Source organism: Ammospiza caudacuta, chromosome 6 (assembly GCF_027887145.1).
Source record: "Ammospiza caudacuta isolate bAmmCau1 chromosome 6, bAmmCau1.pri, whole genome shotgun sequence".
NCBI classification, from domain to species: domain Eukaryota; kingdom Metazoa; phylum Chordata; class Aves; order Passeriformes; family Passerellidae; genus Ammospiza; species Ammospiza caudacuta.
In genome coordinates, this window is record NC_080598.1 from 18,943,790 (window position 1) to 18,962,042 (window position 18,253).

Genomic DNA, 18,253 nt, shown 5'->3' on the forward strand with positions numbered 1-18,253 from the left:
GAGCAAAATAAATTTTGTAATTGTAAAAATACCCAGGTACAAAATTTTGTAATTTACATTCGGAAAAACTGTAGATAGTTTATGGAAACCTATGTCCTGTACTCAACAATATATAATGTTTCTGAGTAGTGGAAAATGTCACAGAACAAGAATTACTATTCTTCCACAACAATACTCCTCTTCCAATGCCTGATTAATTTATTTAGTCCATATAGATTTCAAGTACTTAAGTTCAGGGAAAAGGTCTTTACACTGTTTTATCAATGCTGGCCAAGAAAATACAGATTGATTTTGAATTATGTTTCTTTTGGTGAAACTGTTAAAATTAATGACAAGCATTCTAAAAAAAACAATGATTAGTGACATGTATGGAATATTTGGATGTAATTTCCAGGAACCCTAAAGTCATTTTAGGAAGCCAATTGAATCCCAATGGAATTGAGGTGTCCAGCTCCAAATGCATCACTGAAAACTTTAATTCAACTGATACACAAAGCAACTGCAGTGCATCTATTGCACGCCAATGTGTGACACACAGCTCAATTAGAGTGCAAAATAAACTCATAATAAGCTAGTCAAATGGCTGCTAAAGGGAGAAAAAAAGGCTGTTCAGTATCTTTGAAAAAATATATTTGGGGCTCTTGTACAGTATCTGGGATCCTCAGGTCACAGTAGACAGGACTACAGCCAAGACTTATTCCTGGCAAAGCTTAAGATCATTTCTGAAAATACAAACCAAGCTACATTTGTTCTCAAATGACAGTGCCATGAGTTCCTGAAAGGAAATTCAGATCTACATTCACACTAATGACAAGAGCTCCTGCTCTAACTTGGCTTCAAGTGCTACACAAGTTCAACTTCTAAAAGCCTTCAGGGCAAGTTTTACTAACTGTTTACGTTGACTTTGCAAGCTTTGCATACTCACCAATGATGGAAATGGGCTTCCTAGCGAAACGAAGCCTTCCCCACACTCCCACGTATTTACTGCGGCATCCTGCTGACCATAGCCGAACCACATACTCTGTTCCAAAGAACACCACTAATACAATTTCCTACAAGAAACACACGGGGAACAAAGTTAATTTTCTACTCCATATATGTCTTTCATCTCTTTTCAGAATGTATTAGAAAGCAATAAATAAAATGCAAAATTATTTATCAACTATAGCAAAAATGATCTGAAATAAAATAGAAACACCTGTAAGAATAGAGGAAGAAAATATTAGGAGCAAAATGAAACACTTTGATTGCATGCAGTTTGGCTTGTCTACTTGTACTAAAACTGAAAACCATTCTGTGCAATTCACTTGGTCTAATTCAAACAAAAGATTTCCTGACTGAGCCAAAGCAAACAAGCGGAGTCTGTATTTAGAAGATGAGCATTTTGCTAGTTTATTGCATTTCTAGAAGAGGTGTGCTTCATGTACCATCTACCAGATCAGCTTAACTTCCCCCTAATTTATACTTTTTCAGTGTCCCTTTAAGCTCACATGGATTGAAAAATGTTTCTAGTATCCATCACCAATAGGTCAGTCTCCAGGTACACTGAAGACAAAGTGAGCTCTCTAACACACCTTTCCCATCCTTGTGTCAGCATCTGGCGACTTCAGCAGAAACAGAGATCTAGTCCTGCAGCACTGCCGGTACCAAGCTACTTATAAACTACTCACCTATACTCAGGTATGACTTTGGGAATGCCTCCAAGGTGACAGATGTCAAAGACACCTGATATTGTTGTTGATTGGACGGAGGTACAGTTAGGTCCTATTTGGAACATCATCAATGTGCAGATAAACCTTGGGCTTTCCACAGACTAGATAAGCATGGCATACCCAGCATGGTTTCCGTGTATATCAGGGAGCTACTATCCTCCCTTATTGGCCAACTCAATTAATAAATGGTCACATTTTCCATCAGAGCCAACAACAAAATCTACTTATTGAAATGGTAAGAGTGGCTTGTCATTGAAAACACACAACACATGGCATTAAGTAAGAGTGCAGCTGAGAAACCAGTCTCAACATGTCACAGTTACACAGGTTAGTGCAGATTAAGAGAATGAGCCCTTGTTTCAAAGCGTGATTCCACATAAAGAGCAACTGCAGAGAACACAATGTGCTGTTGAACATTCTATCCACCCCTCTCACATGTCTGCAGGGTTCACTGCTGTTTTGCATAACAAATTGGCAAACAGGACTCAAGATGGTACTTATGATTATTTTCTTAATTGACTGAAATAGCCAGGACACAGCCCTAGTTTAGTCAAGATGAATGGGAGACATTATCACCTTCAAAAATGCATGGGACATTGCCCTGAATACTGAGCAAAATAATATGGCTGTACACAGTAAAAATAATGGGGAAAAGGTTAGGCATCAGTTGACATTGCTATAATATTTTTGTGGCTCTAAAAAAACTGGATGGCATAAAAAACCTGCTCATCTTAGGGCAAGAAATTGTCTAAGTTCAACTTAATGACATTTCTAGCCAAGCTGGTAGAACATGAGCCAGGGCTCTTTCCCTTAATTTTGATGTGTCATAACCTATGCAAGATGTCAGATGCAGTAGAACATCACAATTGTTTATAGACACTTGTATTCAAGGTAGGTTTTTAAGATATAATAGAACTATCAAAAGCATTGGTGGTAATGAACAGGCTCTTCAATCCAGCCAAGAATCTCTTCTACAGCTTCCTTCTGAAAGAAGATTCCTTCCTTCCTTCTGAAAGGATCCACCAGAACCCTCCATCTTTTTTTTTTTTTTTTACTTTAAAATTGAATTATTGTTAAATGTTTTTCAATAAGTTAAAGGCATAATGAACATCATAAATTGAAAGAAACAGCAGCTGCACCAGATGCTTTAAGGAAACCTTGTGTCTTATGACAAGCTTCAAACGCAATGAAAGTCTCCCTTTGTCCAGTCTAATGTCACTTACGAACCAAAATTGAATGGGAGAATTATAAGCTCTGCTTGACATGAGGTCCTGTGGAATTGTCACAGAAATCAGAGCACCTTCTCTGATCAGGTGACTGTATTCCTTTCACAGACCTGGTCAATATACCCTAATATTCAAGTGCTCTCCCTTTTGCAGAGGACTAGTACATTTCCCTTCATCACTACTACCATGGAGGAAATTCCCTTTGCAAAAGACAATTCCAACCACACGGGAAGCAAAAGCTGTCCTTCATTCAAAATAGCTCATCTGAGGAAGGGTAGGAAGGGATATATAAGGGTATATAAGGATATATATAAGGCTTCACATCATGTGTGATCGCACAGATAATACCATTCAGATATCCCCAAAAGCAATTGCCAAAAGCAAAAGAAGGGAAAAAGGTTACCTTAGCAAGGAAAGAAAAAGCCAGAGAAAAAGGTAACGTTTTAGCACAATGGACCCACAAACAGCCCTGCGGACTGCCAGGATCACAGCTTCAGTTTTACAGGAGGAAGGCAGGAAGAGAAAGCGCGGATTGTGCTGCAAAGGAGCGAGCGTTCCCCACGCAGGGAATTTGCATGGGAGCTGTGCCCGTGCTTCCTAAAGCCCTGCATGGTTCATTGGCTAACAGGCACACCGGCAAGTATGCAAATGGGGGCTGTCCCAAAGACAATGGGACAGACACGCACTCAATGGTTACTGTCACCCAGCCCTTTGCGTGACATGCAGACAAGCTCAGGGAACACTGATTGTCCCACAGACTCCACTGACTGCGGGGAACGACCAGTCGGCTTACACCAAGACACATTTTTCACTCCTGACGTTTTGATAAAGGCTTATTGACCTAAATGAGACCCAAGTTATTCAGGGAACATCGGGGGTGAAAGTGCACAAGCTGTTCTTCATGGTCATACACAAAACCGCCAGGTATCCATTAGCAACTGGCAAATTCCCCCTCCCCTGCCCGTGGCTCTGTGACAGACAAAAGTGTTTTTAATATCTTGTGTTGCATAAATCTAATAAGTAGTCTCCTGGGGGTGGGGCAGGCTGATGAATTTCTGTCTGTGGGCTCTTATATTAGTGGCCAGAAACTTGCAGACAATAAAAAAAGTACATTAGTTATGTTCCTCTGAGCTACCAAAACATTCCCTTTATTCTTCTGATTACCAACTTAACATGACATTTACACGCACTAGAAGACAATAACTGCCTGAAAAACACAGGTGAGTATGGGAATTAAAGCTCAGTAGAGGAGTTTTCTTGGTTAAAAGTACATACACACAAACACTACACACTGTGCAAGGACCCATTCAACCCAATGTAACTTAACAGAAATCTTTCTACAGGGTGAAAAAAGAAATGCAACACTGAGATTAAAAATTTACATGGTATAAGGAGCCCTCTAAGATGTGACAGACACATACATGCACACTATGGGCATACAGGGGCTGTGTCAAGAGAAAATACTTTTTCTTCCTTTAATTATTGATTTCTACATGGTATCCTCACTCCTGCCCTCCCTCCTGTTCAGCCCAGGTATGCCCTGTGCCATATTCATGACTTCTCAGCCACATAATCCCAGCACAGCCAAGTAAAACATGGCATAATTTAATCATCTGGTTACAGTACAGCTCTCACCATCCAATGAAGGAACTTGAGCAGGATCAATACAAACACAGTTGCCTGACAAATATACCCATGCTATCTGCTAGTACAGTCCACACCTCCAGAGTTCCCAGGGTGTTTTGCTAATAAATGCATCTGGAAAAGCCCTTCCTTTACTTCTCAATCCCCACTGTTCTGAAAGAGCTACAAACCTTGGATGGGAGACATCCAATACCTACACTGTGAAATAAAGTACAGTAGCAACTCCAAAAGAAATCACAGGGCCCTAAAACTTAACTGAAAGAAATGTTTTTAAGCTATTAGATTAATAACTTGAGAGGAAAAAACACAAAAAAAATCATGACACCACAACAACAGCTATTTAACAGATACAGAAATTGTCTCTGGAGGCTATGAATGCATCTGTATAGAGAACATATTGCCTAAGGCTCTGCCTGTAGACCTCAAAACTATAACTGGTCACAGAGCATCACATTCAGGCAATTAAATTCCATTTGATGTGGGAGGGCTAGACAAGGTCAACTGAAATCTATTACAAACAAAAATCTCTTTACTTGGTCCCTAGACTTTTTTCAATGCACTCCATAAATGTAAGAGAGGTAAAACACATGCTTTAAGAGGAAGGAGGCAAAGTGTACCATTATGTTATTCTGATTGGCTACAGAACACCCAAAACTGAAGAGTGCATACAGCTTATTGCATCTCCCATGGAGGTGTCTGCGCTAAGAGAAAGGAAAGATGACAGGCACAGGAAGACAAGAGGCATTGGTGAGGGGGACAGCTTTGAGACTCACAAGTACACATTTCTTGTACTGAAGAATTTCCTCCCATCTCAACATTTCACTGGGAATACAATTTTTACCCGTATCTGCAATATCACAAGCTCTACTACATTACCCTCATAGGAGAGATAAATCACATTATTCCCACAATTCTATCAAATCTGGCTTCAAGGATGATAAAGTTCCCACAGATTTCTTTAAACAATTAAATAATCCCTCATGCAGCTTATGTAGAGATTGCATGCCAACAACCATTCCTTCAGCTGTAAGATTCCTATGGCTCTACTTGCACTGAAAGCTATTTTTTAGCCAAGACAATGGAATATTGCTGCTACAGAGAAGTGGAACCTCCTCACAGTCTCAGGCAGCAGTAGTGGAGCAAGGACCCTGCCACAAGCTTTTTTCAGCAGTCATGACAAGCAGGAGCCAAGAGAGGGGACAACAGATCTGCTGAAGTAAAGTGACAAACGGGACACTTGCCATCAGTCAAGGGCTGTGTAGCTGGATTGGACAACAACCAGGCTAAGCATCTTAACAAGCAGGGATACAGCATCTCTCTACTCCTCAAAAGTCAAAAAAAAAAAGGCAGGAGCATGTCTCTCATAATGAACCTTAAAGATTACCCAGCTCCAATCCCCCTGCCATGGGGGAAGAACTTTCCACTAGACCAGGTTGCTCAAAGCCCCATCCAGCCAGGCCTTGAACACTTCCAGGGATGGAGAACCCACAACTCCTCTGGGTAAACTGTTCCAGTGCCTCATCACCCCCACAGTAAAGAATTTATTCCTAATAGCTGATCTAAACCTGCACCTCTCAGTTTGAAGCCATTCCCCTTTGTCCCATCCTATTGTAAAAAGTCCTCTCCAGGTTTCTTGTAGTCCCTTTATGTACTGGAAGGTGCTCTAAGGTCTTCCCAGAGCTTTCTTCTCCATGCTGAACAATCCCAGCTCCCAGACTTGTGTTCACAGGAGAGGTGCTGCAGCCCTCTGATCCTCTTTGTGGCAACAGGTTGCATTTACACAAAACCCAAACGCTACAGACTGTATGATAATTCAGAGACCTGGAGCCCACTCCTCAGCACACTGTTCACCTGACACACCAGGGCTTGCAAAACGCTTCAGACAGCACTTCTGTACAGCCTGAGCAGGGCATGCAAATTAACAGCAGCAAAGGCAACTGTTTCTTCTAATCTCACCCACTTTGTACAGAGAGGCCCCTCTTTGTTCTATTGAGAAAGGCAGGATTTTTTTTCCTGAAAGCTGTACTGTGCTTTCTAAGATACACAGAACAGCAAAATCAGATGGCCTAGGCAAGCACACAAAGACTCAATAAAGTAAAAATCCCAACTTGTCCAAGTACAAAGATCAAAAATAGAAATACAAGTGGTTTCTCGTATATGTAAACACTTACTGAGCAACAGCAAGTCTCAAAACCCCTACTTAGGACTGGAGATTTTTCTCCCCCATACTTAACCTCCTCACTTCCAAAGAGCTTGTAAATTACATCTTTTCAGAGGAAAACAAATAATGCTACATTTTTAAAAAATGTTTAAAGCCAACACCCTTGGTTGTTTCTTTCTTTCAAAAGACTGGTTTTTCATTTGCTAAAATTCTTTATCTGGCAAATTGGGCACCAAATGATTAAAGAGGCTACAGAAAACCAAAAACATTATATCACCTCCTTCAGAGGCCCATATTAATCCCAAGTTACTGGACATCATTAAAGCTCCCTTATTATGTTTTAAATTAAGATGACATAATGTTTCCATTACTGTTCATGTCCTGAAAAAAAGGGATGCTTACCAGGAGACAGAGCAAGAACAGTTGATTGTGATGAAGCTTTTTTATTTTCCCTTAATCAGTGCTGAGAGCACAGAACAATAGCACTGGGACCATTAAACAATACTTCAGGCCTGCAATTTTGGGTTGAATTTTTTCCAAAGGCTCCAAGCAACCAAATCCTTTTGAATTTCAAAAGAAGTCAGGCACCTAACTCCTTTAGGTGTATTTAAAAATCCTTTTGCTGATTTCCTTTGCTCTCTTCTCACTAGAGTTTTCACCAAACCCAAATGCTGGGAGTTGGAATTTTTCCACCAGCCCCAAAAGGCCTCAGATGTCAGTGGTGTAACTCTGCACGTGAAGGCATGGATGCCTTACAGCAGCTTTGCACACCGTCACTCCTGCACAGGTCTCTTCATAATGCAGTTGTCTTTAGCTTTTGAATATGGCTGCCGATGATATCCACCAGGAATTTGCAGACGTGAATTAAGCTGGGCTTGCACGTTCATTTTATAGAACTCGTTTTAATGTGCAGCTCTCCCCCATCACAAAGTATGCTCTAGAAGTAGACTTCAAACCCAAAGTAGTTGGCAAGAGAGAGGAAGTGTCAACGCGCTAACCCTGATACAAAAATTATTAAAAATCCCTATTCCTTTCTGTTTGTTTCATGAACCTCTTATTCAGGGCTTCATAAAAGTCTCTAGAAGGAATTCATTCAGGACCCTCTCTTTGAAAAATGCTCTGGTTTCTACCCAGTGCAGCATATGCTTAATTTTATATCTTACTGAATTCAAAGGAACTATTCACCTACACTTCAGATGAAGCACACATGAACACAGTTCACAAATACGTAAACTCATTCATCAGTACATACAATATGCTAATACAAGTAGAAGGAACTGCTACAGACTATTTTAAAAAATCAGTGTAAGCCAAGCAAGTCTGTATTTGTGTGTTACAGAGAACTGTCATAATAACACTATTTACACAGTGGCTACTTTCCTTGATCTGAGCATTTTCATCCTGTCAAGTATCTTGTTGCATGCTTTTTTATTAAACAACCTTTCTCACTCCTTTTTAAAAAAGCTACTTCATACCCACCATGCCCTACACCAAGCAGCTCATAAGTCTTGCCTTTGCTCCAGAGCCAACATGGAATTCACTGAGGGACCTCAGGAAGAGACTGTATGCCTGTTGTTTTCCAGCCACAAAGTACAGGGCAATAAAAGCCACTGTGACTCCCAGCAAAGAATATTTCCTTTATACCCTTAGACTATCATCTTACAACACTACTCCATTCTAAGAGAAAATAAATATTGCATAGCATCTCTTATCTGTAAGCAGAGTGAAACAAAAGGAAGAATTTGGCCATGATCTGCCTAGCTTAACTTGCAGTAGTTCCACTTTGTACAGCTAAAAGCGAATGTAAGGGTAGATAGCATATTTAAGATGTAATGGTCAGGTTCTGGTCACCTGCTATAAAATTTTATAACAGCAACACCTGAAATCTAGTAGTTTCAGACATAATGTACTTTTTTTTGTTGAGGCCGTATTGTAATAGCATCCAGGAAGCATCACCACATTTGAAATTAAAAGGAGCACTGATAAAAAAATATTTTTGTCCTGGTGGTTTTGAAAACCCACTACTCAGCACCCACACGAATGCTTCAAGACAAGAAGCACTCTGGATGGAAGTACAGCTGGATATGCACAGAGACATCACGAGGCCCCCACATTGAGCTAATGAGCTAATTATTTATGGCCTATTTCAACAACTTGCTCCTGCAAAAGCAGATACAGAGTATGCAGAAGAGGAGCTCTTTCTGACAAAGTTCTAACTTCTTAACCCTCTTGTGCAGGCAAAATATCTCCCCGAGGCCCAGTCCTTCCTCCTGGAAGTAAGATATGGAATGGTCCTCTGTGCTAGCCTTGCTTCAGGATCCTCAGCTCTGGCCTTGCTGCTCTTCTCTATGTGGTTTTTGGTTTTTCTTTCAAGGATGTAATGTAATTTCCACAAGTAAGAAGAGCGAGAGGTCACCAAAAGCAGGACATTAATTACACATTTACTCATGATATCCTCTTCTTCTAGAAGAAGCATGTTTTCAAAATTCATCCTCCAAAACCAGGATTTCTGGCCTGAGCAATGAACAAGCTCTTCAAAAAGAGTTTAAAAAGAAATAAATCTTAAGTGACTAACATTGGTTTCAACTTCCTCCAGATTTAAAAAAAAGGCAAAAAAGAAAACAATTTTTGTCTCATCTGGCAGGACAAATTTCCAGTACAAAAACATGAAGGTCTGAAACAAAATCCTTTCACACACCTGGGTGACAGTCACTCAGCAGCATAGGGTTCAGCATTGATAAGGGTTCAAGTGCCGTATTTCTGTTTGACATTCCCATAAACACAACCTGCTTTTGCCTCAACATACTTGAGCTCTCTCCCAGACCTGCTCTAGGGAATACACATCATGCTCTTCCACACAGCTGCAAAAACAGCCACACACTAAACCTGCAGTCCAGCACTTAATACTCCTCACAGGAAAACACATGTGCTAGTTTAAGCTAATAAAAACCCTCTCAGATGCCATATGTACACAGCCCATTCAGTCAGCATTTTACAGTTGCCTCTAAAATTTGTGAAGGAGGAGAGGAGAGCTATTTGACATGCAAAATAAATGTAACTGAAGGCAACAAAGTCAGCATTTTCAGCTAAGTGGCAAATCCATTTCACATAGTGAAGGCAAGTAGGCTGCTCTGGCGCCAATTCCCTGCGCCCGCTCCAGCCAGCGAGCGCCGAACAGTTGTGGCCATCATTCAGCGCATCAGGATTAGAGCATTCCGAAATGGGAACTTAATTTATTACCAACCAAAGCACATGGCCAGCGCTGTGCAAACTCTCTCCAGAGCTTTGATAGCGTTCCAAAGAGACCAAACTGAACTCACATTTGCAAAATGAAGATAGAAGCCAGATCTCTCTGAAGTCGCGTAGCCCATTAACCAAGCTACCGTTATGCGCAAAGACTTATATTTTTATATGAATTCATGTTTCTATCAGTTTAGGGTCCAACATAAATAAATGGTGCAGAGGCAGCTCTTTGCAGAATTCAAAGTTAGTAAAGGAGAACTGCAGCTCTGTGAAACTCCACTCACTCACTATCATCTTTCCTCTGCTCCCTTTACAAATAAAGGACAAGTGCACTATTCATTGCTGGAAGAAAAAAAAAATTCTTTAAAAAGCCACAGCCTTCTCAGTAGCAGCTGGTCTGAGCTTCAAGACATCAAATACCTCAGGAAGCTAATGGGCATTATATGGAATGAATTTTTACAGAAACAAAACAAATAAAAAAAAAAAACGAACAAACCACCAAGCTGGTATTTGGCAGAATTCAGCAACACCATACTCAAAAGCTCTTTGGAAAAGGAGGGACCTTGTAAAACCAATGCCTTGGATATGTCAAGAATAAACTCTAGACTCTGCACAATACCAAGCAAAAGCCACCTGAGCAGAAGAATTCCCCCAGCAGAACAGTGGTTGAAGAGTTAAACACAATTGTAACTTAAAGCAATGGGCACAAGGAGCATGGTTTAGAGACAGATGAGCCTCTTCTGTGCTGGAGCATTGGGCAATGAAGGTCAGACTTAGAGTACACTTTAAGATACACATTATTAGAAGAACCAAAGCATTGGTTATGCATTATAAATGCGTTAACACATTAGAATGTCCAACTGGTAGCAGTAGAGCACAACTTCATATTGGTGCACTCATTTTTCTAAAGCTTGAGGCATAGCTGCTCTTTATGTGAACTATATTTCCAGGTAATTCATTGAAGCATTTTTTTGAAGGATAGCAGAATTTTCTAGGCCCTTCTCTCTGATCTGAGATTATTGTTGCCTAAATTAGTATTAAAATAAACATATCTTTGTAAACATTTTCCAAATAATTTTTCCCAGCAAGTGATGAAGGAAATGTCAGTCTTACTCCACAGTTAGATGAATTCTGTCAATAATTATAAAACTTCTTTTGTTTTGTGGTTAGGATGTTTTTGATGTCAAAAGATCATCCAATGTTTTAGCCTACACTTTATATCTTCGCAGTTTTTAATGCTTACGCTTTTAAAAAGCTGATTTTTGGATATCTGTCCTGCTTAAGCCTCTCAAGACCCCATTAGATGTTAGATGTGATATCAACAAAAAACCTGAAGTCTAATCTGGACACCAAAGGCCTTACTCACAAATCAAAGAGCCAAGATCACCCACTGGAACCAAAAATGCTCATCACACACAAAAATATATGTGTTCAGCAACAATGGAACTAGTGAAAACTCACACTTGTAGCAGTTGTCTTACAGAAGTGAAGCAAGAGGTTATACTAAAGAAAGGTGGGTCCTTGCTTTAAACATACCCAACCCTCAATATTTACTAACTCACGACACAAACCACCACTCAGTGTGAGTGGTAACTGAAACATGAGACACTCTTCACATCACACCATTACTGAGAGGTTATAATGTTTTTTCCACTGTAAAAAATTCTTTTATAGCAATATTTTCTCAGTATGCAAAATAAATAAATACAGGCAAAGTTATTTTCTAAAACAAAGTGAGAGGAAGAAGAGGGGGTGTCCTGATGCACAACCACCAAAAACACTGACACATGAATAGTGTATGTAAAGCGCAAACAGCTCTGCTAAAAATGACTTTAATGACAACCTCGTGTTTTCCCTTTCCCCAACATGCAACACATTCACATTTAACTCTGTCAATCACTGTCACTTGCTCAGGGTTTAATTCATAACAATTATATTACACTAAAAAGGGAACTGTCTTGTGTACAATGTGCATTTCCTCATCAACTGGATGGCCAAAGGAAACCTACTAGATATGCAAAGTATTTACAGCTGTGTCCCATAACTGGGTATTTGAATATTTATAAGCCATTGCACTTGGGATAGCAAAGCTGATGACATGAGTGCATGTTTTTAGTAAGCCCAAAAATAAAGCTTTCCTCATTAGAAATCTGCCCTTAGTATGTTATATCAGAGAATTCTTCTATCATGCGCCACATTACTTATCCCAAATGGCACACTGATAGAGCCAGAAATGCTGTGCCTATCCGAACATCAAGTTTTACGGTGCTCTAGATGTGGTAGAAACTCTCTGGCCATCCTTTATGTGGTTTCACACCCTTTGAGTAATAGTAATGGGTATTTCATGCTATGAAGACATGGACTATGTTCATCTTGGGTGCTAATTTACTCTGAAAAAAATAAGAAAGCCCTCTTTTAGACACTTTGTGAATTAAGCGCAGGCTCAAGGAATTGAATTACTTTTTAGCTTTAAAACTACTGCAAACAAGGGTGGTGGTAAAGTGAGCAGAGCAACACCAAGCAGTTAGCACTGCAATTCCTCACACTGCTGTAAGAAATCATCTTTGACTGTTTCAGTGTTAAGGGTAACATTGAATGCGGATTCTATTTTTTTTTTTAACATGGAGAACAGGGAGAATAAGCTTGGGGAAGGGGAATCTATTGCAAACTGGAAGCAATTGTGTACTGACTACTGTACTGATGTCTTCCGCAGAAATTCCAGCCACATTAGCTTTGGCAGCAATTAAAGAGTACTTCTGGAATCCTTAACATTCAAGGAGTTCTTTTAACTTCACTTCGTGTTCTGTGGTTCTTTCTACTCTTTAAATCAGCGAAAGCAGGGTGTTTTCTTCAACCTTCAACTTGTTTTACTGTTAAAATAAATACAAAGATAATTCAGTCACACCTCAGGCTCAAAGGAACCCCACTGAAGTATTTATTCCTCTTCAGGAGCTGAGAAGCTCCTCTTTTGCTCAGGTTGTGCCTCTTTACTGCTGCTCAGTACACTGTGCAGCTCTGCCTGTGAGCCAACACAATCATAGCACCCAAAGATAAAAGAAGCTATTCAGAGTTTTGGCAGGAAGAATACTTCTGACATTTTGTTTTGGGATTAGACTTCAGTCATGAGGCTTTAACACTAAGCTGCCCATGGTACATACACAGATCTGATTTCTGAGACCTCTTCACTCTATAACAAATTATTTTTTAATATCCCCATCCAAATCAATAGGATGACCACTGAAGCCAAGCTGCCATCCTTAACAGACAAGCACAGTTGAACCAAGCTGTTGAAAAGGGAAGATTACACCCTTACACCACTGATAACTGAGTACTGAGCCACATAATCAACAATTTATGCTTCCTGAAAGGAAAACACAGAACAAAACACCAGCATGTAACCAGGCATCAGAAATGCAATTGTACCATATTCCAAACACCAGCTAAACCCTTAAAAACCTCTGCAACCACATGTGATGTGTTTTCAAGCATGTTCATAACTATGAAACAATTATACAACCGACATTAATATTTATACTGATTAAATAAATTAGCATTAACTGCTGGGATAGAAAGTGAGCTCATGGGGACTGCAAACTCTGAGTACCTGAACAAGGTAAAAATCCCTATTTCTCTCCAGGTAAGGGAGAGAAATAGGGATGTACAAAGGGAAATTATGTCAAGTGCCCTAGGCATGTTGAGATGTCAGCAGCTATGATTTCAGGAGTACCTACACCCTTTTCCATGAAGGGACAGCATATATGACTGTCTTACACTACATAACCTATCTAATAGCTAAAAGCTGCAAAAAAACCCAGTCAGCCTAGAAGAACTGCTTTGAACTCAGCTTGGAGCAACAGCATAAAAAGCAGAGGAAATTTACTGAGGAAATTTACTATCGGTTCTCACTTGAGAGAGATGTTTGTGTGGGTTCTCTCTTTTTGGGCTCTCCCACGTGATTACCTTGTCTACCTCCGGTTTCCCTCTCAAAACTCCCAAATCCATTACTTGATCTGGACAGATCAGACGACCAGGCATGTCAGAGGAGATTTAAGCTTCCTGAAAATGTTGTGAAAATAAGGAGCCCAGTGGAAAAGAAATACCCTCTCTATACTCTGAGAGGAAAGATTTCATGTTAATAACCACACTGACCAGAACTCCCTAATTTTTATCAACATCCAGCTTCAGGAAGACTTATTGCAAGTTTCAACGAAAGCCATTTGACTTGATAAAAACAAGCAAACAAAATGCAGAAAGGCAAACAACCACCCACCTCAAGACCCACAAAGCACCTCACACCTTAAGTCTTTCTATAATAATAACATCAATTTTCTCTGATTAAGTACAATTTTTTCTTATTGATTCCTGTAGCCAGAAATTTAAAACTATGAAACCAAGAGGTTTTCAGTTTCAAGGACAGTTAATTTGCCATGAAACTCAGTATGAAGTGCAGAGTGGAAAAGGAAAGCCTTCCTTCATGCCCTCTTTACCACCACTCATACACATGCTGCTTCACATTGTTACATTACTGTTTCCAGGTAGGAAATAAAAGCATTTGGCGGGGGAAAAAAAAATCTGACACCCACTTTCAATGGTGTAACTCCACAGAGAGCTTTAACTCTTGGTTCATCAGAGCATGAGCTCAGCAGACAAAGAAAACCAAAGACTCTTCATTCAATAAGGTACATGCGTTCATCAGGTAGTCAGTCACTTCTTGAATCAACTCAGATTGATTAAACTTCTTTCATTAACTGATTTCAGCTCATCTGGTTTATTAACATCTATATAGCCCACCTGGGGCCCTTGAACATCTGCTGCACTTGTCTGATTGGGGAAACTCAGGCCCCTTTCTTTATTATAATAATTTCTCGATTTCTGTTAAGACCTTTAGATGTCCTTTAGATCTTTCTTAAGAACTATGGAAGCCAGCAGCTCTTACTCTCCATAAAATCATTTATTGCTGTCGTCCAGCAAAGCTGAACACACTTCTCTCATTCAACCCCACGTGCTCAAACAGAAATCATGGGTAGGGATTGTCAAAGACTGACAGCCCTGCTGGTCTTCCATAAACAGAGACACACAGTTCATGCCTGCCCATACATTTTCATTTTCTAGATGACGATGGTCACAACAACCCACTGAGCTCAAATATTTGTAACCAGGAGTGGGCGTCAATAGTGGGTGCGGGTGGTGGAAGATCAAGCATTTCTTTCTGCCCCACACATTAGGATGTTCCTCTTGACCTGCTGCAAAGACACTTTTCTGCAGGCATTATTATTCCAGAAAAGCAATGATCCACTACAATCATTTATTGGCATATGAAAAATATGCAATGATGTTCTAATGTGCTAATGGAAAAAATTTTCCATTCTTCAATTTCCTCCAGATTTCTCAGTGTTACACAGAGCTGTAGGATGAGATGATAAATTTTATGATAAACAGGAAAACAACAGCCAACATACCCAACCACCATATCCTCAATATAATCTCTGCCTATTGGATGCAGAATTTGTTCCACAAAAATCAGTTGGGAATTTTCCAGTATTGTACGCAAGATTATGATCTGTAATTGGTTTAATTGATGCTAAATAGCTCAAGACTTTGACACATATTCAACAGTTATGCAGCTGCATAACTGTTCAGAATATTCCTTTTGAAAATGTGTAAGAGTTAACTGACCCAAGATTTTGCGGGTGGGGAGTGAACTTTTTTTAGAGTACAGGCCACAGTGTGTCAACACAGACATTATCTCACACTACATAGACCTGCCTAAGATGAAAGGCATAGATGGCTCACTGTATAATAAAAAGAGCTCTTGTAAGCAGAAGAAGTAAATATTTAGAAAGAGAAAACTATCTTTGAATTCATAAAACCCACCCCACACTGAAGAATCACCTAATATTAGACAGAAACATCGCCACAGGGAGGAGCAGGAGTGGGGTAATGAGCACAAGCAATAGCCTTCCTTACCAAAATATTTATCTTAGAGTAGTTAGATAATCTTTGACTTTCAAAACTGCTGAACCAGTTGGTTCTATCTCATGTTCAGCATCATACTATTAAACCAAGTCAAAAGTTTCTGTGGTTACTATCAGATGAAATGAGCTAATTTCCCCAGAGAATTGGCTACACTGACCAGATGTCTTCAGCCAGCTACTCCCCAGATCCAGCAGGAGCAGCACATGCAATGCCTGCTCAGTTTCTATGGAGACATGTTTTCCCATCCACTCCGCAGCCGGGCCTGTAGTAGCTACCAGCTGTTGTCTCGACTTGTGCTCCATCAGGAGAGGCTGAGGAAAGAAAGTGGGAGACGTAGGGCTGAGCTTCTCCCAGCCCCGGAGCTCATAAACTTTAACCGCAGCCTCCAGCCACCCTCAATCTTCCCAGCCATTGTTCGGAGCCGCCTCCGGGGCCTGCTCTGCCGGCTCTGCAGCCTCCCTCGGAAGGGGTCGGTGGCAGCCCTCAGCTGATGGCTGTAACGTGCTCGATTGCTGGGCTGCAAACTTAAGGATTCCCCAACGCACGCTTCCAGCCCGACGTTCCCATCAGAATGCTTTATGAGCTTAAATTTAAATCTCCAGCAGAAACCCATTTCAGGTTCCTGACATTATTCTCGCTCTGTACTTTCAAAGAAAAACTTTGTGGATTAATGGCTCCCTATCAATCCTGCAAGGCTGGTTAATGCCTTCAATCCCCATTGCTTTTTAACTCCTGTGGAACTTTAATCCTTCTCTGACCATGCTGATGGGCTGCAGAGAAACAACGCTGGCCAGGATTTTCATTCTTGCATTTTCTTTTTGAATGCAGCCAAGTTCAAATGTCTAATTATAACATTGCAGAGTTAATGATCAATTTAACAAAGGCTTTAGAGTATCTTTGAAGTCATAACAACAAGCCAAAGGGGGGTTTAAAACATTAACTGCACAGGGAGCCTACGTAGAGAGCTTTCTTAGGATTATCTCTCTCACTTAACAAAGTTTGAGTCATTTCAGAATACTTCAGCAACCCCATGGCTGATCTGGTTGCCACATAGCACAGAGCTCCAGCTAGTGTTTATTTTATAGCTCTGAGCAGCACCAATCATTACCCTATTAATTCAAGCATGTTTAATTCAATGTCCTTCAACTACTCAGTCATGCCTATTTGTAACTCTTAAGCAACTCCAGAAAGGTACAGCTTGTCACCACATTTATACCTAACAGGCTCTAATCACTGAGGTTAGATATACAATGTAAGTAGGGTATATATAAGAACAGTTAGAAGTGATATTCACTGAAACATACGATACGCAGCTTTGGCTTGAGGCACGCTTTTCTGCACTTATTGCCCAGGCTGAATCTGCCTTCAGATGTACATAACTCCTGCTGATGTCAGTGTGCTATAAATACACATCAGAGGACGCACTCTGACCTGTTTACTTTTTAATCTGACATATGCAGCCACTCATATTTTGTATATATTACACACCGCTGCCACGCTGAATCAGCACATCCAGAAATAACAATAAGGTCACGCTCAGCCTACAGCAGGACAGAGAGAGCAGCCAGTCTCCTCCTTGTCTTCCTGTCACAGCAGCCCTACCAGACAGCGTCACCAGGTATATTTTGCAGAGGGGTTTTTGTGTCCCCAGTTCAGGTATCAGACAAGGGTGAAGCTGAAAGGCATTAACCTGCCTTAAGGGTTAAGCAAAGGGTTAGGATAACAAAGAAATTACAGTTGAGGAGGCAGCCATTCCGGGTCCTCCAAGGTTAGCTGAGGGGGAAAAATACTCCAAATCTCAGCCTGCCCACAAGATTCCTAACAACCTTTTCCTTTGCATTCTACTGAAGAACGGGGCTGGACATTTTTCCTATTTTAAATTATAAGTGAGGAAAACATCTCTCCTTTCTGCTGTGGACAGCCTATAGTGCTGGGCACTCCAAGAAGAACATTTCAGGAGTTTAACTAATCAATCTAACAGCCATCCTGTGGCTTGTGCTGAGGGACAGTGCTGTAATGAAGAACTTGTAGACACATAGGGACTTACACATGGGGCTTTATCAACAAAAAACACGTACACATCTTTTTCCCTTAGTGTTGCACTTACAGACACAATGACTGTATGGTGACACGTAGGATAAGTAAAAGCAGAAAAACTAAATCGGCAAAAATCAGTGTTTCCTCCCTAAATCAGGCGGTGCAATCTGATTTCCTTTCAGATCTCCTGGGAGATTACATCTTATTGCTTTCTTCGTTTAAACCCAATTTCCCTAGACCTTATCCACATGGCA

At 40.4% G+C, this 18,253-nt stretch overlaps 1 protein-coding gene across 1 annotated transcript in view; it reads right to left on the reverse strand.

Annotated features, from left to right (window-relative positions):
* KCNQ1 (potassium voltage-gated channel subfamily Q member 1) overlaps positions 1-18,253 on the reverse strand; it is a 329,407-nt gene that overhangs the window by 250,039 nt on the left and 61,115 nt on the right. Inside the window, exon 3 of the mRNA XM_058806463.1 lies at positions 926-1,052. Within this exon, the coding sequence (XP_058662446.1) occupies positions 926-1,052 (127 nt within the window). The remainder of the gene's footprint in view (positions 1-925; positions 1,053-18,253) is intronic.